General features: G+C 48.3%; 10 protein-coding genes across 10 annotated transcripts; 5 read left to right on the forward strand and 5 right to left on the reverse strand.

Moving 5' to 3' along the window:
* Positions 1–793: 793 nt before the first annotated feature.
* Positions 794–2,428, forward strand: N7516_008437 (protein RDR1; the record flags this gene model as incomplete). The annotated part of the gene is made up of 1 exon (XM_057221156.1): positions 794–2,428. The coding sequence occupies one exon, from the start codon at positions 794–796 to the stop codon at positions 2,426–2,428; it is 1,635 nt and encodes a 544-aa protein (XP_057071428.1).
* Positions 2,429–2,882: 454 nt separating this feature from the next.
* N7516_008438 (MFS transporter) lies at positions 2,883–4,529 on the forward strand (the record flags this gene model as incomplete). Its single annotated transcript, XM_057221157.1, has 1 exon — positions 2,883–4,529. The coding sequence occupies one exon, from the start codon at positions 2,883–2,885 to the stop codon at positions 4,527–4,529; it is 1,647 nt and encodes a 548-aa protein (XP_057071429.1).
* A 64-nt stretch (positions 4,530–4,593) lies between these two features.
* N7516_008439 (flavin-containing monooxygenase) lies at positions 4,594–6,589 on the reverse strand (the record flags this gene model as incomplete). Its single annotated transcript, XM_057221158.1, has 5 exons — positions 4,594–5,054; positions 5,110–5,748; positions 5,813–6,229; positions 6,329–6,451; positions 6,502–6,589. 5 exons carry the CDS (start codon positions 6,587–6,589, stop codon positions 4,594–4,596), a joined length of 1,728 nt encoding a protein of 575 aa, XP_057071430.1.
* A 500-nt stretch (positions 6,590–7,089) lies between these two features.
* Positions 7,090–8,158, reverse strand: N7516_008440 (ankyrin repeat domain-containing protein; the record flags this gene model as incomplete). Its single annotated transcript, XM_057221159.1, has 6 exons — positions 7,090–7,143; positions 7,214–7,543; positions 7,603–7,725; positions 7,818–7,946; positions 8,028–8,053; positions 8,107–8,158. 6 exons carry the CDS (start codon positions 8,156–8,158, stop codon positions 7,090–7,092), a joined length of 714 nt encoding a protein of 237 aa, XP_057071431.1.
* Positions 8,159–8,941: 783 nt separating this feature from the next.
* N7516_008441 (WD40 repeat domain-containing protein) lies at positions 8,942–10,297 on the forward strand (the record flags this gene model as incomplete). Its single annotated transcript, XM_057221160.1, has 1 exon — positions 8,942–10,297. The coding sequence occupies one exon, from the start codon at positions 8,942–8,944 to the stop codon at positions 10,295–10,297; it is 1,356 nt and encodes a 451-aa protein (XP_057071432.1).
* Positions 10,298–10,720: 423 nt separating this feature from the next.
* N7516_008442 (origin recognition complex subunit 1) lies at positions 10,721–13,194 on the reverse strand (the record flags this gene model as incomplete). Its single annotated transcript, XM_057221161.1, has 3 exons — positions 10,721–12,188; positions 12,242–12,363; positions 12,421–13,194. The coding sequence occupies 3 exons, from the start codon at positions 13,192–13,194 to the stop codon at positions 10,721–10,723; spliced, it is 2,364 nt and encodes a 787-aa protein (XP_057071433.1).
* Positions 13,195–14,609: 1,415 nt separating this feature from the next.
* Positions 14,610–17,549, forward strand: N7516_008443 (uncharacterized protein; the record flags this gene model as incomplete). The annotated part of the gene is made up of 9 exons (XM_057221162.1): positions 14,610–14,641; positions 14,700–14,722; positions 14,771–15,349; positions 15,398–15,440; positions 15,494–15,600; positions 15,662–15,882; positions 15,955–16,541; positions 16,600–16,890; positions 16,946–17,549. 9 exons carry the CDS (start codon positions 14,610–14,612, stop codon positions 17,547–17,549), a joined length of 2,487 nt encoding a protein of 828 aa, XP_057071434.1.
* Positions 17,550–17,973: 424 nt separating this feature from the next.
* On the reverse strand, positions 17,974–18,744 carry N7516_008444 (prefoldin subunit 5; the record flags this gene model as incomplete). The annotated part of the gene is made up of 4 exons (XM_057221163.1): positions 17,974–18,026; positions 18,123–18,240; positions 18,320–18,606; positions 18,702–18,744. 4 exons carry the CDS (start codon positions 18,742–18,744, stop codon positions 17,974–17,976), a joined length of 501 nt encoding a protein of 166 aa, XP_057071435.1.
* A 363-nt stretch (positions 18,745–19,107) lies between these two features.
* Positions 19,108–21,405, forward strand: N7516_008445 (uncharacterized protein; the record flags this gene model as incomplete). Its single annotated transcript, XM_057221164.1, has 5 exons — positions 19,108–19,364; positions 19,424–20,145; positions 20,201–20,609; positions 20,666–20,954; positions 21,013–21,405. The coding sequence occupies 5 exons, from the start codon at positions 19,108–19,110 to the stop codon at positions 21,403–21,405; spliced, it is 2,070 nt and encodes a 689-aa protein (XP_057071436.1).
* Positions 21,406–21,911: 506 nt separating this feature from the next.
* N7516_008446 (uncharacterized protein) lies at positions 21,912–22,754 on the reverse strand (the record flags this gene model as incomplete). The annotated part of the gene is made up of 1 exon (XM_057221165.1): positions 21,912–22,754. One exon carries the CDS (start codon positions 22,752–22,754, stop codon positions 21,912–21,914), a length of 843 nt encoding a protein of 280 aa, XP_057071437.1.
* Between the last annotated feature and the right edge of the window lie 1,498 nt (positions 22,755–24,252).

Below are 24,252 nucleotides of genomic sequence, written 5' to 3' on the forward strand. Positions count from 1 at the left end.
CGAAGGTACAAAACACAATGCGGGTATAATTACATCTCATTTTGGCGACATCCATAAGCTCCGTGCTATTCCTATCTGGCGCATGCGCGACACACCTTTGCGATCAGTTTACCGGCTCTATGAGCTCCACCTCGCTGATCATTATGAGCTGATGGGATGGGAGACGGAATACTTCTTTTATCGGCAAGACTGGAAACTACGAGACATACTAAACCCGATAGATCCTGATCCACTTCGTCATGCGATTGTCGCTTCCATTGTTGATAAATTACACGAGGCAGTCAATTGGAGACTGAGTCTGGGTCTGCGGAGAAAGAGAGAGCACATGCATCGTGAAGAAGATGGAGACCCATGGCCACCTTTCACTCCGGAGGAACTTCCTTATTGGACAAAGAGCGTGGCCCCTATTGATAAAGATCTATTGAGGCTGTCAGTGCCAGCGGAATCCTTGGATGCGGAGGGAAATTTAGTGTTGGGAGCTAATGGAAAAAGTCCTAATTTGCCCGGCGTAATATTATCACAAACACAGGTTGGCTCTATACTATCTAGTCAATTGGACATTGTAGATGGCAGAATTGTCGATAGTGTAAAATTTGAGATATTAATAGCCACTGGTCTAAAGAGGGCTGCTAACATTCCAATGGAATCTCCCGTCGCTGCTCGGCTATAAGATATTAGTTTGGTTGTGACACAACGCTGATTGGCCACTATATATCCTACTCCGGCAACAGACCAGACTCACATGGTCACATCGACCACCTAAAGAGATCACATCTTGTTCCATCTCAACGTCATGTCTTCGCATACTGATAATTCCGGTCGGATAAGAGCCCGACAGCGGGCCAAAAGAGCATGTGAAATGTGCAAGTTGCGAAAGCGGAAATGCGACGGTCATGAGCCATGCACTTGCTGTATACGATACGAGTATCAATGCAGCTTCAAGCCCTCTGCACGGGAGAAAACGACCGTCTCTAAGTCCTCGACACTGTGCGACGAACCGGAAGTACAAAAGCTTTCCGAACGAGCTGGTGCTAACCAAGCACACATGGAAGCCAATTCAGGCACTGCTTTCCCTCATCTCCTGGGTATGAAAATGAATCCACAGGGCGCACCTAAGGTGCACGGCTTTAGCTGGAATTTGGGTCTACGGGATGAACCCCTGGAGCCCTCTACCAATATGACAGATCTGATCTCAAGGGATGAGATGGAAGACCTGGCCAACCATTATTTGAAGAAGATACATCCTGTGTATGGGGTCCTGGACTCTGAAGATTTACGGCAAAGGATTGGCAATAGGTGGCATGATCCTACGACCATAGCTTCTTATGACTCTATTCTCTGTGGTGTGGCGGCATTAGGCTCCTTGTACTCGGGCCAGAAACAACATCCCAAGGAAATCGCACTGGTACAATGTGCGAAGGAACAACTCGAAACAACCAAAACTTCAAAAACAATTCTCCTTCATCATGCGAGTGCTTGGATATTACGAACGATATATCTCAGGTCCACTAATTGCCCTCATGCGTCGTGGATGGCCAGTTGTTCCACGATGCACATCATCGAGGCCATCGGAGCTCATCAAGACCCCGAACTGGCATCCTTAGTGTATTCTGACACTGCAGACATCAGTTTCAATGAAGAAACCCGCCGCCGACTCTTTTGGGTAGCCACGGTTTTAAATTCGTGGATTTCCTATGAGTACGGCCGATCGCGCGTGACCCCACGAGGTGTCTCCTGCAAGCTCCCCTTACCTCGAAAGGACGACTTTACCACAGACCTCATAAGCCTATATCAAATCTCCGAAGGGCTCGACCCAGACCGTGACAATAAAGCTTCTGCCTTCGAAGAGGCTCTGGCCCGCGTTGAGGGCCTTGCACTATCCCACGATGCTTTGATCCTTTCCCAAAGTAATTTGGCGCTCACGATATACCGTCGGCTGCGAATTTTGTCTGTGAATATATCGAATGACGTTCTTGCCCGCGTTATGCGATTTGGGAACCAGGGTCTTGATGCCGCAACAAGACTAGCCGAAGATCGCTGTCCGTGGTGGCATGTTGCCAACCTACCATTTCAATTTATCTGTATCCTGCTGGCTATTGATACAAGGGAGTCGCTGTCACATATTGGTCCTGCGCTATGCTCGTTCAGGGCTATCACCAGGCATTACAATACACCTACTATCCACACGGCACTGGAGACAATAGAGTCGCTAGTTTGTCTTTTCCAAACCAAAAAAGAACGGGACTCGATTATTCTCAGAGACAGTTTGCAACAAAGAGATGGAGGACCGACTGAGCCAAGTTCCACTACTCCCCAAGCCTTGGACGTTGCTTCTTGGCTGGGAGCGACCGAAAACTTGTCTCTACCTGATGAATTTGACTGGGACTGGAATGAATTTCTAGAGACACAAATTCCTGGTTTTGGCTAACGCAAAATTGGTGCCCAGGGATAGATAGAATACAGATTCACGATGACTTGAGTACATGGTTGAAGGATGTCTGCATTGCGTTTATATAGACCCCCGTTCCATGGATTTATGTAGACAGCATGCGATGATATTAGGTTTTGATTCTCTTTCCAAACAAAACTAGAAATTAGCATGACTATAGTGTGCTCTCCTTTCTTTTTCCGGTTTCATATAATTTTGGATGGGTAAGTAGGAAAGATCGGGTAAGTCGGGTAAAACGGAAATCGGGCAACGGAAGTAGAAGTAGAAGCAGATATAAATCTGCACTACAAAGGAAAGTAATACGTGAAGCGTCAATATTGAGAATCTAAAAGGATTTGTGCAAACTACGGCTTTCTTTTTGAATTCCATTTTACCCCCTTTGCTTGAGCACGCGCCGCCGACGACCATGCAGTCTTTTCGACAATACCGACGTATGCGCAAGGACTTGCAAGAAAGCATTCAATTGCACGGTCTGAATGCTGCTACGGATTATGCTCATACACAACCAACCAACGATATCCTAGAGGATGTTGATGATGCCAGACTGGAGAAAGGTATCCGTCCACTATCCGCTACACGGAGAATCGTGCTACATGACGGCAAGAGAGTGACAGTCCCTGGCGTTAAACCCCATAACGTATCCGAAACCTCTGAACAATTCGACCCAGAATCACTGTTTATTGTCGGCTTCGATGGTCCCAATGACCAACTCAATCCCAAAAACTGGTCTATGGGACGAAAATGGTCGACATTGGGCATCGTTGGCACTACGGGTATGCTGGTCGGATGGGCTTCATCAATCGACTCCACTGTGATCAAACAAGGACAGGAGGAATACGGGGTCAGCGAGATTGTCGAATCCCTAGCAACAGCGCTTTTCCTGATTGCTTTCGGCATCGGCTCTCTTGTGGCTGCACCCTTTTCTGAGACCGTTGGACGAAACCCAGTCTACATCGTTACGTTGTTCATCCTTATGATTTTTACAATGGCCTCAGGACTCGCACCAAATATCGGAGCCCAACTTGCCTTCCGTTTCCTGGCCGGACTCTTTGGATGTACGCCAATGACCACGTTTGGCGGCAGTATGGCCGACATCTTTGACCCCATCGAGCGCACTTATGCCTTTCCAATTTGCTGCACACTCTCATTCCTCGGACCCTTTCTTGCTCCAATGGTTGGGTCGTTTATTGGCCAAAGCACGCACATCAGTTGGCGCTGGACTGAATGGTGCACGATGATCATGGCTGGGCTAGTGACATCTGCCATCTTCTTCTTTGTTCCAGAAACCTATGGGCCAGTACTGTTGGGGTGGAAAGCGAAACACCTCCGTGAAATCACCGGTGACCAACGTTTCAAGGCGGAGTTTGAATTACGACAGACACCGCTCTTCACTCGGTTGATGCACAGCTGCTCTCGCCCTTTCAACTTGTTCTTTAGAGAAATCATGGTGACGCTCTTTACTATTTATCTCGTCGTCGTTTATATCGTTCTTTTTGGGTTCTTGACGGGTTATGAGTTCATCTTTGGCGACACATATGGCTTCAATCAGGGTTCCGTGGGATTGACGTTTATTGGTATGAACGTAGGTTTCCTGATTGCATTTGCCCTAGTGCCACATGTCTACTTCGCATACAGGAAGAGACTCTCAAAAGCCATTGCGAATGGGGAGAAAACCCTTCCACCGGAGGAGCGGCTTTGGTTCGCTATGTACGGTGCTCCTTGGTTGCCAATCTCTCTTTTCTGGATGGGTTGGACCAGCTACCCCTCGGTTTCTTACTGGTCACCTTTGATAGCCTCGGTGGCTTTTGGATTCTCTGTTCAGGGAATATTTATCTCAACATATCAGTATCTCATCGACACGTATGAGCTTTTCGCGGCTAGTGCGTTGGTGAGCGCCACTTTCTTCCGATATATTGCCGCTGGTGCCATGGTCATCGTGTCAATTCCAATGTACAGCAATTTTGGTGTTCATTGGTCTCTCACGTTGTTAGGATGTATCTCCACCGTGATGACACCCGTCCCATTTGTTTTCTACAAATATGGGCATTTAATTCGACAGCGGAATATAAACAGGGCTTGAGAGGTTGGGAATAATGGTCTGGGGGAATGATCACATTTGTTTATAACAATATCTCAAAGTTACTTCAATGTGTCTTGAGCCACCTCGACGAAGCTAGGAAATAACCTGTGGCCGACAAAACACCGATAGCACCAACAAGCAAAGAAACATTGCCTAACAAGATCTCCTCCTGAGCATGCCTCACTTTTGTAGCAATTTTGCCCATGACACAATCTCTACCAGTTCCCTCGGCAATATATTCCTGCCACGTCACCTTAGAAAGTTCACGATGATAATCAATCACAGTCCCAGACCAATTATTGGTTATGACCCCGTCATCTCTCTTATACCAACTGTTACAGTTCGGATCTGCGAAGGAGGTACGTCGTAGAATAGCCTGTATCCTATCGTTGTAACTTTTCAATACGCCAGGTTCTGGCTTAAGAGACAGCGTCTTTCCTTGCTGGTGGGCTTGCATCACTTCCCCAAATAGGGTGTTCAGATATGCTGACTGTGCTTCGATCATGAGGATGATGGAGTTGTGCCCTTTTAATTAGTTAGATGAATGAAACCGGGATGTTATTCGGAGATAAGTTCTCACCAAGATTTGTGTTGGGACCATAGAACATTCCAAAGTTGGGCAAGTCCTCGACTGTAACACCGTTAAACGCAGTTGCTCCATTCCTCCAGATATCCTCCAAGGAACGGCCATTTGCGCCATAAATCCGGATCGGATGCATGAACTCCACAGTTTTGAAACCGGTAGCAAGAACTATCAGGTCGTGTTCTTGTTCGTCTTCTCCATCAACTTTGATACTGGAGTTTGTAATACCTGTGATGCCCCGTGTCTCCAAGAGGACATTTTCACGAACGAGTGTGGGATAATAATCATCTGTAAAAAGGACTCGTCTGCACCCCGGCGCATAATTGGGTATCAGTTTATCCCATAGCTCCGGCTGGTCAGCCAGTTGAGATTTCATCATGTCGGTACACATGGTCCGAAGCATATGGGAAATGTCCGAATCTCCATCTGTGATACCTGCATAAAAGCCTTCACGAAATTCCATTTGAAGTGCACGTTTACGCCACTTCAGAGGTGGAACCCACCTGAGCAGGGTCTTTTGAAGGGTAGATACTGGTTGATCTAGGCGAGGAATGAGCCAGTTTGGCGTCCGCTGATAGATAGTGAGATGAGAGGCAACCCGGGCAACTTCAGGGGCAATCTGAACAGCGGTTGCTCCTGTAGAATTGGTCAGTATTGTATTTTGTATATAGGAGTTTTGTCTCTTTCTCTGAGTGCGCACCGTTGCCAATTATTGCGATCCGCTTTCCTGTCAAATCATAAGTCCAATCCCACCTAGCAGAGTGCATTATCTTCCCTTGAAAATCCTTTAGTCCTGGGATGTCTGGAGTTCGGGGTAAATTGAGTTGCCCGACAGCAGAGACAAGGAAATCAGAGTTCAAAACGTATGAGCTTGAGTACTCGCTGTCTTTCTGGCCTGATACCACGACGCTTGTCTTCCATTTGGACTCGATGTCATCCCATCGGGCCTCCTCTACGGTGGAATTGAATCGAATATGTTTGTAGAGTCCATATTTCTCTGCAACGCCAACGAGATACGCCTGGTCGATACACAAATCAGCAATGACTCGGATCGAACAATGCAGGTCGAGGGTCACATATATTACTAACATGTATTTCTTCTTGTCCGGGATATCCTCTTGACCAATTAGGATTCTGTTCAAAGGAATAGCTATAGAGCGAACTCCAGACTAGACTTCATCAGTTGCGGTCATTGCGCATGTAGAGTAATTCTTACCATCACAACAGCAGCCAGGATACTTGTTGTCATTCCAAGTTCCGCCTACGCTGCTACTTCTCTCGAGGATAACGAAGTTCCGGGTTTTATTCCGTTTGATCAAATCGATCGCCATGCACATTCCTTGAAGAAGGGTTAGTGAAATGTATTTTACCTTGGAGGACTTAGCATACCCGATATGCCGGCGCCAATAATGACTACAGTCGCATTGGTAAAGTCTTTGTTCCTCACAGGGAGACGTGTGTTACTCGATGCCACCATTATGGATGAGGTTGACTATGCACTTGAGAGTTGACAAAGTAAATTTAAATTCTGGGCAGCAGCCCAGAATACAATCAACAGGTTCCCCGCAAGATTCCTGAAACAATAAATATGTACAAAGTACGACTACGGACTACTGATCATTCAATCACCGGTATTACCGAGGCTAATAACCCTTGGTTGATGCATGTCTTATGCAACTCCCACCACAGATCATGCACGAACTGCAAATAATCACCCTTACTTTTTGTTTTGAGCCTTTTCTTTAGCAATTAAAGAAGACGATTTGGATAATTTTGGAAGACATGCAAGGCTGAATATGCTGAGTAATGGCATGGCTGGAATGCACAATTCAAAATTATCATACAAGTTTGGGAGGGTTAACTATGAGATGAGGGGAAGCTGTTCATACCGAGTACCGAGGCATGCAGCATTCCCGCGACGACTAGGGTGAGTTTCGCCTATCCTCTGGTGCTAGCCCCGGAAATCCTCCAGAATAGTCAAGGGAGTTCAATTCCTTCTCTCTCTGCTGTCTGCAAGATGTATTGCTTGACCTGGATAAGCAACACATAAGAGTTAGCCATTCTGATCTAAATGTATAGCTAATTCCGGCCGGGGACTTGCCTTGTCGTCTGGAACTAGCTCAATCGCTAGTCTACCGTCACTGTCTCTCTTTTCTGCTTCTGCTCCAGACTTCAACAATAAGATGGCGGCAGGTCCATGTCCCTCAGAGATAGCGTGGTGAAGTGCGGTGAATCCATCCCCATCAGTTGCATTGACAGGACTCCTACCCTCTTCCAAGAGGGTTTTCAAAATAGGCACAGATCCTACTGCGGCTGCTCTGTGCAGGGGAAGTTGACCACGTCTATCCTTGACTCTGGCGCTACATTTATTGGCAAGCAATGTGCGGACGGTGGAAATATTGGCCTTGGAACTTGCGAAGTGGAGCGCATTCTACTAGATAGTAAGCTCATGTACACTCAATAGCCAAGTCGTTGTATCGGAAGGCTGACCTGTCCAGTGTTACTTTTGATAGAGACATCAGCTCCCTTTCGCAGTAGTAGGTCGATCGTTGCGTCGCCTGCGGCATCTTTTAGGCTGGCTGCAATCATAAGAGGTGTCCAACCGGATCCATCCTATGCCGATTTAGCAAAGTTATATGAAAGGGCGCAGTCGATGTTGAAAAGATGAGGGAAATTATCTGCGGAAATAAATCAGTGATACCCACTTCTACATCTGGGTCGAAATCCTTCATAGCGACTAGCAATTCCACGACCGGGACACGGTTGTAAGCCGCAGCCCAGTGGATTGGAAGACGTTCATCATCATCTTTCACGAATGCAGATTTTTGGTTTGCCTGTTTCAATAATTAGCTTTGTTCTCGGAGAGCAAACTGATCTTGCGGGGCAGTCTCGGCCCCAGGTGGAGGACAACTGACATTGAGCAACGACTCAACGACCTCGTCTAATGAAATTTATTAGTACATCGTACTATTCAGCAAAGGTTCAAGCTCTTACTTCTTCCTTCTCGAGCAGCCTCGTGAAGGGCGAACTTCTGATCGGAATCCATGGTGACTTCGTTGGAGGAAGAGGGATATTGCGATAAGAGCTGCGATAAGCCAGGATGACTGAGTCAGCAATGTTGAGCGCCGATCTCGATCTCGCAGCGAGGACGTCGTAATAAAATTGTCAACAAGCTCAATGATTTTATCCTCAGGAAAATAGAGATCTAGCTTTAGTTGAGAGATCTTGCACATGGAATATACAAATTATCTATAATTGTTCTTATTCTTTGTGGCTCTACGTGAGGTGTGAAATCTGCCCTGAGCTATTACCTTTGTACCTGTGTTCTCATACAAAAGCAACATCCGGTATGTACTCTGTTGTAGATATTCAGATATCTAGTATGTCCCTAGGTACCTAGGTAGGTAGAACTGATGACCTGAAATAAAAACACTTCCACCTCCCAAAGCCTGTCGAATTATGTTGTATACCAAATTCCACCGCCCTGTAGCCTCACCGCCCTTTTTGGACTGGGCATAATGTTGGTCAATGTGGTGCCTCAGGCACAAACACCCGTTGCAACTTCGATCCAAAGATTCATGCACATCCTTGGACCATCTTCAACCATACCTTGTCTCGCAGCTGCTAGAGAGGCAGCATCGGTCTTCAATCAACTGTGCTTCTAAATCTGGTACCTAGACTGAACATTCGGACTCGATTGCGGTCACAAACCTCCCGCAGGCTTTTTTTTTCATCGCGCGCACCATCGGGTCGTGATTCTTGAAGCTCCTGTCCTTCAAAGAAGACCAATTCATCTCACTTTCCCCCTCATCACTTCTTTGCGCACATAATGGACTACACCTCACCCCAGTCCCCAGATGACGCCGTGCGCATGTCTGCAAAACGGACCGCCGAACTCTTCGGTCCTGAATACCTGATGGTCACACCTTCAACTCTTACAGACGGCTCAATCGGCGTTTCCTACCGACGAAAGGCGGAGTACGAAGATATTACCGAGCTACCACGAGCTCTCGCAGAGAAACAGGCGAAGGCTACGGCCGGCCGGACAAAACGGCCGAAGATCCAGGCACAGACACCCGCAGACGGCAGTGGCTCATCCATGTCGCTTGTGAGGCGGCCATCGGGCACGGGGGCGGGAGCAGCTGCTGGCGATGGCCTGCCTAAGAGTTTGGTCCAGAGACCATCGGCTACTCAGCAACAGCGGCCCGAGTGGCACGCGCCTTGGAAGCTGATGCGCGTCATTTCGGGACACCTTGGATGGGTGCGGGCTTTGGCAGTGGAACCGAACAACCAGTGGTTTGCTAGCGGAGCAGGAGATCGGACAATCAAGATTTGGAATTTGGCGACGGGCGCATTGCGACTCACTCTCACCGGTCACATCTCCACCGTCCGTGGCTTAGCGGTGTCACCCCGGCATCCATACCTTTTCTCGTGCGGTGAGGATAAGATGGTCAAGTGTTGGGATTTGGAGACCAACAAGGTCATTCGACACTACCACGGTCATCTCAGCGGTGTGTACACACTGGCCCTTCACCCTCGTCTCGATCTGTTGGTCACGGGTGGTCGTGATGGTGTGTGCCGAGTCTGGGATATGCGTACGCGGAGCAATGTACACGTTCTCAGCGGACACAAAGGTACTGTCGCCGATATCAAATGCCAAGACGCCGACCCTCAAATTATCTCCGGCTCCCTAGACTCCACAGTCCGGTTGTGGGATTTGGCCGCTGGTAAGAGCATGGGCGCCCTGACACACCACAAGAAGGGTGTTCGCAACCTCGCCATTCACCCCTCCGAGTTTACATTTGCCAGTGCCAGTACTGGCAGCATCAAGCAGTGGATGTGCCCCAAGGGCGATTTCATGCAAAACTTCGACGGTCAGAACTCTGTCATTAACTCTCTCGCCGTCAACGACGAGAACGTTCTCTTTTCTGGTGGTGACGACGGTTCTATGTCCTTCTGGGATTGGAAGACTGGTCACCGCTTCCAGTCTATGGACACCACCGCACAGCCCGGCTCTCTTGAAGCCGAAGCTGGTATCATGGCTTCTACCTTTGATCGTACCGGTTTGCGTCTTATTACGGGCGAAGCTGATAAGACCATAAAAATCTGGAAGCAGGACGAAGAGGCTACTCCCGAGACTCACCCTCTGACTTGGGCCCCGACTCTCGGGAGACAGCGGTACTAGAGGGATGACCAGCATCACTGGCATTCGTACCCTCCGTTCCGATTTCTCAATACCCTGTATTCATTTTCTTTCTTGCCATCAAGTTCTCGTTGGCACTATGTGGAGTTGAGCGCGGTCTGTGGAAGGCCCTTGATTTTAAATTTTTCAAACATGTATCGGGAAGAATTTCCTCGGAAAGGTTCGTTTCATGTCTCTGAAACAAAAAGAGTCCTAACGTTTTGTATGATACAAACCCCAATTGAGCCAAATGATACCCTTGGCAATTGACCTGGATGAACAACACACGTACAACTAGCCTTTACGATATAGAGTGCAAGACACAGCTGGACTGAAAGGGTATCATATGCAAAATATTGTGCGATATTACACTAACTCCAAATAATGCGTATCGTACCAAAACACCTGAAAGAAAAACCCTCACCATCACTGCTCAATACCCATACCAAAGCCTTTAGCCTCGGCATCCTCTCTGAAAGCAGACCTGACATCTTCGGCCGCAACCCTGAGCCGAACTTTACTACTGCGGTCGCCGCGAGTGGGAATCGTAGTACCCCCAAGCACGCTTTTAGAGCCGGAGCCTTGCTCTAGCGCAAGGATACCGGAGTTCATGAGCGACATGGCTGCATGACCCAGGCTCCGCACGCGAGCACTGGGCCCCCCGCCTAGCAGGAAATCTTTCACACCGGCGCCAGCGGCTCCAGCAACGGCGACGGCCGCGTCAGCGATGCGGCGAGCTTCGTCGAGCACGTCGCCGAATGTAGATTCTGAAATGCCTGTCCGGTGGACGCGGGCGAGTAGGGCAGCAAGGAAGAGCTTTCCTGATAGCGGTAGACAGCGCAAGGACTGCTGGAGTGGAGTTGATGTAGCTTCGTGAATGGCTTGCTTGATAGTGGCGATAGTGACGCGCCCTGGTTGGCCCTTCGCAGGAGGTTTAGCGACGGCTGATTCTCCGGCTGCTTTGGCTGTGATAGCCTTGTTGCGCCGGGCGGGGGTTTTGCTGGGTGTGGGAGGTAATGATTCTGTCTCGTCTTTGGCCTCATCTACGGCAGCAGCCTCGTCGGCTGCCTGCTCGGCGATTTCAACGGCTCGACGGCAGATGTCCAAAGCTCGTCGGGCATCACCGCTAACGGCGGCTACTTTGCGGCTTGCGAATTGGACGGCGTCTGGATCAACGATATTGCCCGGTACACTGGCCAGACGCGTACTGATAATTTCCATTAGATCGGTGTGACGGTATCCCGGAAAGGTGATACGGGTTAAACCGAGACGACTGGAGATCTTGTTGCTTAGGGTTCTTTCGGGGAGATCCATGGTGTTTGCAACAGCCAGGACAATGAGGCGCGAGTGACGGAGCGCAGGCCAGTTGAAAAAGTTATACATGACAGACTGATTCTTTGTGACAAGCTGATCCAACTCGTCCATGAGCACAACACAAGAGACTCGACGAGGGGAGGGATTTGAGAATTCTCTTTCAAGAAGATCCAATGCGTGGGAAGGTGATACTCGGTCGCCTTTCAAGGCTTCCCATAGTAAAGAGTAGGATTGATGCGGGTCGGTGACTTTCATGCCGTTAATCTCGACAAAGATGAAATCGTCCATCTCTTCTTCAAGCACAGCACCGTTTAGCTGTGCAACCACCTCACGAACCGTGGCAGTCTTGCCAGTGCCTGGGGTACCGGATATATAGATACAAGCGCCTGTGCCTTCCATGATAGCAGCGCTAAGATGGTTGTATACAGTGTTGAATTCAGTCTTCCGGCACGGTAATGAGTCTGGAACAGTGGAAACGTGTAGCAAATTCCGAGCTTGACGGTAGGGAGAGTCGAAATGGGTGGGTGAGAGGACACGGGTACCTAGAGGAGTAAACTCAAGTGGTTTTTTGACGACGATCCTGATACAGTTAGTCTTAGTTCACATGGAACACCTGTTTTCGCTGTTTCTTACCGTTTATGCGTCGGGGTCATCAAGGCCTTCTTGCGCTGTGATTGTGGCGTGGCATTCGTTGCTGCTAATCGCTGCCTCTTTCTCGGGGTCGTAGGTGCCGTGGCCTCCTTGGTATCGACATACTGCGATGTCACAAATCAGTACCGCTTCTGCAATTGAAACCAAGTGGCTTAACTCACTTCATCGTCCGCAGCCTTGCGTTTTCTGGAAGCCTTCAAGCCATCCCTGATCCAATCGATCAGATGTTGGATGTTGTCTTCGTTGTACAGCTGCTCCCAGATAAACTCATCGGTGTACCGTCCTTGAACCTGGTTCACGCCTCGTCGACAAATGATGCACTTGTTGTATTCCGCTAATTCGGTCTTGTTCTTTGGAGGTCCACTCGGGTATTTGGCATTGAAGGCGCTCTGAGACATGACCGCCCCTTTGCCGCTGATTGATGTCAAGGGGTTGCTGTTGAAATCGAGTGTGATGTACTGTTCGTTGGGCAAGGCGTCGGTCCGGCGCTTGTTTCTCGTGCTCATGAATTCGTCGGGGGATGCGAACCACATAATATTGGCGGATTTGACAACCTCGTCTTCTTCATCTTCGTCCTCCTCTTCCAAAAATTCTGTAATAATGCCAACCCAGTCCTTTCCAGCTTCGGGGGATTTTAACAGAATCACATCGCCAACTTTGCATTGGAATTGACCCATCTGGGCACCAACGATTTTGCGTTTTTGGCGAGCGGGACGGGAGGATCGTCTGCGGCTACGTTTCACCGGGGTATCATCTTTGGCTTCACTTTCCTGGGTAATCTCTTCATTTTGATCGTAAATCCAGTCCCACGGAAGGTCCTCGACACCTAGTTCATCATCAGAATCGTCTCGAACCAGAGCTCCCTTGGTCATCCATTGGGCACGCTCGTGGGCACTGCGCCTCCGAGATGAAGAATCTGAATCGCTGTCACTCATTGGGGGCGCGAGAGATGTGACCGGGCAGAACGTGCAATGAAGAAGGAGAAATCGCGATGGACGCGTTGTCCACTTTCGTCTATTTTGGGTTTAGTCCGGCAAGGAGGTCTGGCCAATCAAATACATCTACCTCATACAACATAGTAAGACATGTACTTTGTTAAGATATGGGGTACATTGTACGTATAGAGTACATACAATACATAAAATATGGAATGCTTTTAACTTATATTGTACGCGAGCGTTCGTACCATAAGTCTACTGCGGCTCTTTCTTCAGGGATATCACACAATTTTGCTGTATAGGCGTCAAACTACCAACACCTTTCCCTCTTGGCGTTACTACAGTACATACATGTTATAAACTGGATTTATTCATTCAAATTACGTGACCCTGATTGTCTGATATGTTGAATGTCTAGCTTAACACAGAATGCTGCGATTTGCTCATTGTGCTCCCCTAAACCTCGCATTTTTTGTAGTTTACCTACCTACTAACTAACTCCCTAGAGAATCCTAGAACATTTTAAATAGTCAACCTTAATCTATAGGTATATGTACCATGACACCGCTTGATTGACGTTAGATGCCATAATCAACAATTGAAAAAGAGAAAGTCGATCACATTTGCGAGATGCCTATGGCGGAATAATTGTATATATCACGGAACAATAATATTCCGATACCCTAACATCCATCGAAATTGAACATCTATGGGAACTAGATCAGTTTTATAGTTACATACCCCCTACGGGATTGGGTCCAACTCGATTTCTCACTAATTTAGAAGAATTATATCACAATAATCTGAAACTGAATTGCCCTAGACTTCTTTTACCTTTCACATGAACACATTTACTACAAGAACCAGGGGCATGAATCATGATTACAAAGAGATTGATTTCTGGGTATCTTATCCATCAATATCTTCTTATTATAGCGAGAAAGTATAGGATGAGCTTAATGTTCTCGAGGTCTATATACACGCCTAATCACCTTGCACGTCTCCGTACCTGAGGTAGTTTGTACATAATCAAATTCAATACGCCGCCGGTTCATTGCTCCTACTCTTTGATCAACGGAAGCTTCCGGTCATGTCCGTAACTCTCCTCCCCTTTAAAAATTCTCAGTTTACCGACATATTGTCTTCGGTCCAATTCGCTTTTACCCTTCATCTTTCTTTTACTTGTCTCAAGTTGTGCACTCAGTCGCCGCTGCAATCAATTTGTGTTCAGCTCCATCACACGTTCATCGACAGGGAGGGGTTTAATACACCTTCCATTTCCTTCACTTGCCCGTTTAATATTTCTGAAATAGCCGGATCACCTTCTTTCGAGTTAACCGATTCCAAACAATCCGTCGTAGGAGACATCACTGTGGTTATCGAACACCTTGTCGCTACCTGATTCCGCCGAAATGGCGGCTGTGCCCCAGTCCTACGAGAACGAGTAAGTATACCTTACACACGGATATTTGAAAGGACGTCCAGCTAATAAATCCTACCAGTTGGGAGCGTCTCAATGCCAAATGTAAGAAACCTTTGTTTCAATTATGGTTATACGTACTAACCTATCTAGCATGGGAACTGCCCAACTATGGTCCGGGCCCAGATTTTGGTCGGGGGACTATCTACCGACAAGACTATGACAACCACGCACAGGATAAACCTGCTGATAATGATGCTGAGGAAGATTTTGAGGATATGAACGGTGATTCCTCTGCCATTGACGATCTGCCACAGCCCCCAACCTCAGCGGTGCCCGTAACTGGTCGGTCTCTCAAAAGTGTACCTCTTGTACCATCGCGATCACCGGTTCCAAGTGAAAGCGCCTTTCCAACCCAGGCAGTTATTACTGTACCTAGAGCAGGCCTAACTCAGGCACCACAGGGACCAATATTCGGTGGACGCGGGCCTAACACTAGCAGTTCCAATTCAATCGCACGACAGCAGCAGAATTTGGCAGGTAACCTCCAATCGGGTCAACGTGCCCCTCTCAAGGGGGGATATACTTCCCCATCACAATCACGGGTTCAATCTAAAAGAGGGAGTACTATTTCAACTGCGTCGAAACACAGAACTAAGAATCCGCTCCTCACACCTGGGCAAAATGACTATCATTCGAAGACGAAGTGGCGCAAGGGCCTTTCTCCAGATGGTGCGTGTACTCACACCAACCGCAAGCACATTACTAACAGTCAAATAGCTTCTTATCGTTTGCCTTATGAATGTCAAGTATTCCAAGCAAAGTGAGTATATAGAGCTTTGCAGTCCTTGGTCTTGGAACTAACACAGACTCAAGGATTAGACAAATAACACCAGGAGAAACCTTCAACATCGATTTCCGCCAGAGAATTATCGAGGAGACTGGTGCCTATGTGAGGATCAGTGCGGGAAATGCCAAAGCCAGTTGACCCCTAGAATTCCCCAACATATGAGGGACTGAATATGCTAATGACCCTAAAGCTAGTTCACATCTGGGGCAAGGAAAATGAGGTTCTGGATGCCCAAAATATGCTTCAAGATATGTTGAGTCGGTTGATGCAGCAGCGGACTTTGCCTGGAGCATCGCGTTGGGCGAAGATACACGCGCATTCAAACACGAAGGTTGCCCATGTCCGGTCGCAGGAAGCCCAGAATGAAAGATTGTCGGAGATGGGAAAGCCACCCAGAATTGCGGCCGACTACACAGTATGGATAACCCCCTGCTAGCCCTAGTTGTTTTGGTGCTTTATGGAGACTAACTGACCCTTGACACTACAGCTTGGCTTCCTCTGGCCTTCAGATGGCCCCTCGCTGAACTACTTTATTACCGCCCGGCGTGAGATCCTCGACTTCATTCGGTTGAAATATGACGTGAATATCTACATCAAGCCTGGTACCCCGGACTACCTTTTCATGTCTGGAAACGACGAGCGGGATATGTCCCTTATTGCATCTCGATTCCGAGAGCTGTGGGAGAGGCTAATGGTCCAACACGAGACAGAAATCAAGCTGCTTCTTGTTGCGGCGCCCCGGACAGAGCTCATGAGAACCCACGTTATCCTGCAAAAGTCCGGTGGGCTCTCACAACCCGTTCTCTGTGGACCGGAACTGGCATCAGACGTAGCCGCGACCTGGGAGACCACTGCGGATGGGATCAAGGCCAACAACAAGAGCATTGTCACCAAAAACCTTAGGAAAGCACTGCATGTGATTCCTCAATTTCGGGGATTCTTGCAAATGCGTGCAAAGTTCGGCTCGTTCACGCTGCAACAGTGGCGCAAGCCCAAAGATGGCACCTCTTATGGGTTCGCAGAGTTTCGCGAGATGCTTACCCATATGAACACCGAAGGACGTTTGGTTCCGGGGTATGTTATCACTCCGTCCGGGATCTGATGGTTTGCTGACTGAGTTATTTTTTTTTAGAATCCGGCTGCAGCAAGATGAGATCTTCGACCGAATCAAGACATCAAAGTTTCTTAAGCCCTGGGGTAAAACCAAAATCGAATCCCTCTTGAACTTGGTACCTAGATATTCCGCCAACTTCGAGTACCAAGTGAACAATGACTCGGTGATTCGTGTGGAAGCAAAATTCTCTCTTCCACTTGGCTCACAGGAGTTCGAAGTCAGCGGAATCCGTTGTTTCAAATCGAAACAGATCAGTGCTCCTGTTGATCGTCAGATGCCAATGCAGATCAGCATGATTGACTTTGAAAGGTTTGTCTACCCTAGGTTCCTTTGGAATGTTACTGTAAGCTGAGTTTAAATCTAGGTCCGACTGGCAACTTGAAGTGAAGGCTCTTGAACTATGCCCTGAAAGGGAGATGTCCCCCGAGCTAGACAAATTCATACGTTCTATTAGTTTCCAATGGAGCCCAGATGCAAAGAGCATTGGATGTGTTCCCCAGCGCAAGGCGAGGTTCTCCTATGGTGCGCCAGTCAAGCGCTTCGTTGAAAAGGCCACAATTCAGCTTCAAGTGAAAGACTCGCCGCATGTATTCGAGATCGCCCGCTTCGACGAGTATACGTACGCGGCTGGTCACTGGTCGACGACCCCGAAAGTGTCCTGGGGCGCATCGTTGTTCAATCCTAGTTGGGACGATATACTAGGTGAACAGACTGATGTCAAGCCTGTCGACGTTTTCAAGGAGGGGTGTATGTCGGTCTTCTTCCCCCCGCCAGAGGATGACGAGGAACAGACGGACAAGCCAAAAACAGACGATGAGATCCGCAAGGAGGCTGAAACCCGAAAGATAAACGAAGAGAAGCAGTTGAGCGTTTTCATGAGCGCTGTTCAGAAGATTGCGCGGATGCTGGCGAATCCTGGTGCTGAGATGCCCGAGGTCCTCGAGACTGATCTCGGAAGTCTGTTCTAGTCGAATCGGCAAAATCACACCAAGCTTGTTACATCTTGTGGGACCATAAGGGCGATTTCAAAAAAAAAAAAAAAAAAAAAAACCGAAGAAAACAACAAAATCGACACAAAAAGACAGAAAAAACACAAAAAAAACAAAAAAAAGAAGGAAAAAGAAAACTACCGTCTGGCTTGCTTATCGAGCCAAGATCATTTTTTAAGTATGTAGTAATAAAAGTCCGATTCATATTTGAAGTTATTCCTGGTTTCCAATATCGGAGAACCCCTTCGGCTCTGAATTTGTGGTCCTTTCCTCTCGTTCTTCCCACTGTACTCGATCTATCTCGAGTTTTCTTCCAAAATGGGGAGATATAAACCTTGTATATGATTTCATTTTTGGATCTATGGGAAGTCATGTTGGCCTATTCGAACCACGTGGGTCGAGTTTAGCCCGCAGCGGCCTGAGGAGTACCTTCTGAGAGCATCTTCTGCCTCAATGCTGTAGGAGAGAGGTTAGTAATCGAAAGAAAGAAAAAGGGCCTTGTAAGGAAATAGGAATCCCGCCTCCTATTATCCAGGAAAAGGGCCAACTCACTCTCTTCTACAATGCGCAGTTGCGAGCTCTTGGTCTGTACGATCTTCTCCAACTCCTGCAAGTTTGCCTCCAAGCCCTTGATCTTAACATCGTAAAATGCAATCGCCTTTGGCGCAGTCTGAAAAAAAAAGGACAAATCGTCAGCCGGACCAATTCCTACCACCGACCTCACTAAATGTAGCACCTCCACCACATACCTTTTCAATATAGAATCCAGTTCCGACATCAACAAGCACCTTCTCGCGATCCATCAACCGGCCCTTAACATACAGCGAGCTGGTGAGGGGCACGAGGATATCATCGCGGCCATCAGTTCCCTTCTTCTCGTTTCCAGTTACGCCGTCATTGATCGAGCGTACGCAATCGCGGAACTTGGCTTGGGCGGCGCGTAGCTTCGTGTGCGAGGTGGTCAGGTGTTCCAATTCGGAGGTGAGACGGGTTTGGAGTGCGCGGAGCTGAGGAACGGAGAGAGAGGCGAGGTTGACTGATTCCAAGTGGTTAGCTGGGTATTTATGTCCATATGACACGGAGAGCCGGAAGCCGGCGCTGCAGTGTCATGTTGGTGTGGGGGGGACGCACTTCCTTGCGGAGCTCCGTCTGAGGATGGGGCGTTTTGTGACATTTTGGAATTCGGGAGGTAGAATAGGGTAATTTGAGGGGATCAATTTCCGGATCGTCGGTTTGTGTTATTGTAGATCAGGTCCTCGCATTGGGACTGTATAGGTGTATATAGGTAGGTGGTGGGGGGGCTTCAGAAAACTCCTGGGTCGAAGGCGTGGCGATTGTGGTGATAGTGGCGGGTTGTGTTTATGCACACGCACCTGACCACCTCACTTCCTTCTCTTACTTGTACAGACCCATATCTTTGTCAATGACCAAAGACTTAAGTATAACCCTATATTGTGTTTAAACCTTTTAAATTTGCTAAAGGAATTTATCGGTGTATTATCCATATATTCATTCTCCATGACTACTTGTAGGTAGAATGTTATCTGCGGGGAAAAAGATCACTCCGAAGATTCCCAGTTCTCCGCTCCGCTCCGTAATCCTTCTTCACCACATATCAATGGCTTCAAGACTGGCAGCATGTGAAGCTTGCCGAAAAGCAAAGGTCGCCTGTGATCATAAGCGGCCGGCATGTACTCGGTGTGTAAGTAACGATAGAGCTGCAATCTGCATTTACCGAACGACTCCGTTCAAGAGAAAAAGGGTGGAGAGTTCTACACCCCTCCAGTCTCCTAGGTATGCATGCAATACGTGATTATATTCGCTTTATTCCCACATGCTTACCGAATCTGCAGTCGGCTACCTCCGGCCCAACCATCTTTCACTCCAAGGAATAATCCCTATCCGAACCCCGGCTTTCTAGGATCCTCTAGCCATGTCGCTATTTTCAATGAAATTTCCCCCCAAGACTATCATGCATCCGATACATACCATCCTTCTGAGGAGATGACGATGCTAGTGCAGGCCCAGTCCACTGGCGAGAACATCTTGTTAATCCAAGGCGCGGATATTCTCAGGCAGCTATTAAACACATTTCCCCTACGCGCCATGAAGGATTTTGTTACCTTCTGGCTAGCAACGGGAGCGAATTTAGCTCTGGCAGAGCCTTTTACCGAGAAATGCACTGAAGACATGACACGCCTATTCACGTCCTTCTCACAGGAAGAGAACTGGCATTTGGCATATGCCCAACGTCTAACTCAAAATTCCCGGGAACCTTTGAAGTTTAGCAGCACATCCGATATCGAGACTTTCTCTGCACAGTTCCTTGACCAGAAATTTCGCTGGGAAAGTCTAGGTATTTTCCTCTCTGCTGTGAGCCGAGCAGCAATCGATATATCATTTTTTCCGCCATTGTTCAAAACCGAAAAGGATCAGTTTATCCTTCGAAGGCTTTCTACAAAGCTCAGTGATCTTGCGTTAGATATCGCGCTCTCGCTGGATTGCTTAAACGACCTACAACTGGTTCTACAGTATGAGAACTTTATTGTACACACCCATGTTGATGGAGACCAAAGTAAGAATTCTCCATTAGTATTGTTCGTAAAACCCGCAGCTTATTGAGAATCCAGGCTATCATTCGTGGAGTAGACTTGGAGATGTTGTATCGTCTATGTTTGCACTTGGCTACCATGAGAATGTCGAAAAAACCAAGCCACCAATTCCGAATTTTCTTGCGGAGCTACGAAAGACAGCTTGGGCCACCACATACTCGGCGGACAAGAATGTGGCTATATTCCTTGGTCGCCCACCTCGGATGAGCAAGCGGTTCTGCCATTTTCAAGTACCTTTGACCCCAACAAGCTCGGATCAGGTTTGGAACACGTCATATGTTGAGGACGAGGTCGTTAGATGGAAAACAGATACGCCAATTTGCTATATGTCAAGTATTCGGTGGGCGACCCTCTGCGCTGCACTGAAGGAAGATGTCCTCGAATTGCTCCGGTCAAAGCAGCGCGAGAATTTCAATGAGAAAGCTAGGTAAGCTAGAGCCATATAACGTGTGATTCCCTTGCTCGTACTAAGTTTTGACATAGCATCATCCGGCAAAAAGCTGAAACTCAATGGTCCAATCTACCTCCTCGCTTCCGACTTTCGGGTGCTCTGAAAGAATGCTCTGGGGATGCATTTGAACGCGACCTTCTAGCTAGCGTACGCCTGGACCAACTACATGTTCTTTTTCTACTTCAATTAGCGTTTCTCGACACCCTGACCGAGCCCGATCCATCTATACTCGACATTTCGGAGCAAATGCTCTCTATTGTAGTGGACAGCATTCTTCTACGAGACCAACTGGTCAACTCTGGAACAGGACTCGTTTGGAAAGTATGTTTATCTACTTCCAGTATCCAAACCTTTACTTACCGGATTAAAACACAATTAGATTGCCCACTTTGGTCTCCCAGCTTCAGGGATTATCCTTCTTTCAATGCTGAAACAACACCGCACACTAACCCAAGGAAGAGACTCATGGTCCAAAACAATACTCAATCTCGGTATCTTTGTTGCGCAGGTCCAGGTAGGGAGCATCGTTCGGCGCGGAGATCCAAACTACGCCTTGATATCAAAAGCGACACAGACGATTGAGCGCTTCCTCGATTCTATACACCGTGAAGGGATACAATCCCCAACGCAACTGCCATCACATTTAGGAGAGAATAGTGATTGGGCTGCATTTTTCAGCCAGGATCTGTGTGATTTCGAGACTGACTTTTGGGAGAACCTCGCGTATCATCCTTCTTTATTGGCTTCGGATCCTAGTTTGCCTCCAATATAGTGAATGAACACAGTGATATACTGGAATAATATACGACGGAATTGTCAATTGCCTAGATATGGAATTGCAACCACTGAAAAGAACAATTCTTGGCATTAATCCTTTCATGTATATCGTGTGGTATATTATATACTACTCGACTATCACATATCAACTCGGGTATGCTTGGTTGGATATTAAAATTGTACAGCATCTGTGGATAATTCCACCCAAAGAATGGCCACATCTGCATCTATAAGTATTTCATGATACGTAGTAAGCAATTGAAGCAATGCATATTTACTGTATCAAATAACCGAGACTTGATAATAAGCAATGTGGTTTAATATAAATCAAGTATATCAAAGAGAAGTCTAATGATGCTAAAATCTACATTGTCTATGTATCATAATCACTTTTGGTCCTTCACCCTTGTCTGTTTTTATTTCCATGTTATAACACCAATATACACCTTGACCAGTGTTAAATCGTCATGGATTGGATCACTTACCTATCTCCGAGCCCCTCTAGAGCTCCTCATCCGGTTCCTCTGGAGAAGGTTGGCGGCTTAAACGACCAAGATAACCTCGCATCGTAGACCACACACCAGACTCTGGTTCAACAGACTTCCTGTTAACGTTAAAAGAGTTGTAGTTTTCATCCATCGGGGTATCACCATCAGCATCCAGGCTTCGTGAATCATTTGACGAGTCACCTAGAGTGGTGAAACTCGTCCATTCGGCTGATCTCTTCTTTCGAGGCTGGGGAGTCTCTGAATCATTTGTGTCATCCCGACGCCGCTTGGTATTGGCACGTTCCATAGTACCTGTGGAAGCATCAGTGTGAGGAGATGAAACTTCCGTAGGATCGGCTACATAGTAGCCAGGTCGCGGGCTGCCTGGGATAGGGTACTGAGGGACGCCCGGCTCACCCACCGAGGGAAGATCCGGAAAACCAACATTAGGAGGAATTACAGGGTACTGGGGGACGCCCGGCTCACCCACCGAGGGAAGATCCGGAAAACCGACATTAGGAGGAATGACAGGGTACTGGGGGACGCCCGGCTCACCCACCGAGGGAAGATCCGGAAAACCGACATTAGGAGGAATGACAGGGTACTGGGGGACGCCTGGCTCACCCACCGAGGGAAGATCCGGAAAACCGACATTAGGAGGAACGACAGGGTACTGGGGGACGCCCGGCTCACCCACCGAGGGAAGATCCGGAAAGCCAACATTAGGAGGAATGACAGGAAGATGAGTAGGAGTTGGGTTATAGCCAAGGAGAGCAAGAACATCTTCATCATGAAAACTAGGAGTTGAGTCCCTAGTAGGAGCCTCACCAGAATCTGCCCCAGTAATTGCCTCCATAGGAGCAATATCATAGTCGAGAATAGTAGCGAAAGCAGGAGTATACCTAGGAGTAGGGGCAGGGGCAAGAGGATGGCCATAAGCACGAGCGGGGGGACCGGGAATAGGAGCGGGAGCAAGGGCGGGGGGGAGGAGCAGGAGCAGCCTTAGGAGCAGGAGCAGCCTTAGCAGCCTTAGGAGCCTTAGGAGCCTTAGGAGCCTTAGGAGCCTTGGGGGCAGGAGCAGCCTTAGCAGCCTTAGGAGCCTTAGCAGCCTTAGGAGCCTTAGGAGCCTTAGGAGCCTTGGGGGCAGGAGCAGCCTTAGGAGCAGGAGCAGCCTTAGCAGCCTTAGGAGCCTTAGGAGCCTTGGGGGCAGGAGCAGCCTTAGCAGCCTTAGGAGCCTTAGGAGCCTTAGGAGCCTTGGGGGCAGGAGCAGCCTTAGGAGCAGGAGCAGCCTTAGCAGCCTTAGGAGCCTTAGGAGCCTTGGGGGCAAGAGCAGCCTTGGGGGCAGGAGCAGCCTTAGGAGCACGAGCAGCCTTAGGGGCAGGAGCAGCCTTGGGGGCAGGAGCGGGAATAGGAGCGGGAGCAAGGGCGGGGGGGAGGAGCAAGGGCGGGGGGGAGGGGCGGGAGCAAGGGCGGGGGGAGGAGCGGGAGCGAGAGTAGCAGCCTGGGCAGTAGGACGGGCAGGAGCGCGAGCGCGAGCGCGAGCACGAGCACGAGCAGCAGTAGGGGCAGGAGTACGGAGAGGAAGACGGGCAATAGGAATAGAACCATTAGAAAAAGCATTAGGAATAGCAGGAGCAGGAGCAGGAGCAGGAGCAGTAGCAGGAGCAGGAGCAGGAGCAGTGGTAAAAGCGAGAGGAGGAGCAGGAAGAGGAGCAGGCGCTGGCGGAGGGCGAGGGGCAAGACCACCTGAAGCAGGAGGGAGAGGGACAACAGGGACAGGGTCAACAGTACGATAATTTGGATCCACAGCTCTCCATGCAGGATCAGTGAAGCGGAAAAATTTAAGAAGATCGAGCAGACGCTCGGTGAGGTCCACCCGATCAGGGACATGGGCGAGAACTAGAGCAGGAAAGTCGTTGTGCCTATCGGTGATCCTACGTCTAATAACGAATCCCTTCTTACCTGAGAGTGCTGAATTCCAATGACCTCCCTTTGAAAAAAAGTCATACAAGAAGGGATTATAGATCTCTCGAAGCAAGTGGGCAACGGCCTGAGCACCTCCAGGGTTCGTGGCCATATTAATACCAATTGCTTCAAAAAATGATTCTTCATGCTTTGTGTTCATATTCAGTCTCATACTTGTGAAAAATCGAGCCATCTTGAAGGAGATGACCAGAGGCGGTTTTTATAGAACTTAGACTGTTGGATTGTTGGATTGTTGGATTGCTAGATTGATGGATTGTTTGTTGGCTTGTTTAAATGACTTGGAATTGATAGGAATGGTTGGAAATAATGGTGGTTTAGGTAGGATTCCCCGACTGCTAAATACTCGAGAAACCCTTTGTGTTACTTGT

The sequence above is a fragment of the Penicillium verrucosum genome (genome assembly GCF_028828655.1).
Source record: "Penicillium verrucosum strain IBT 35672 chromosome Unknown utg000003l_segment0_segment0, whole genome shotgun sequence".
Classification (NCBI taxonomy): Eukaryota; Fungi; Ascomycota; class Eurotiomycetes; order Eurotiales; family Aspergillaceae; genus Penicillium; species Penicillium verrucosum.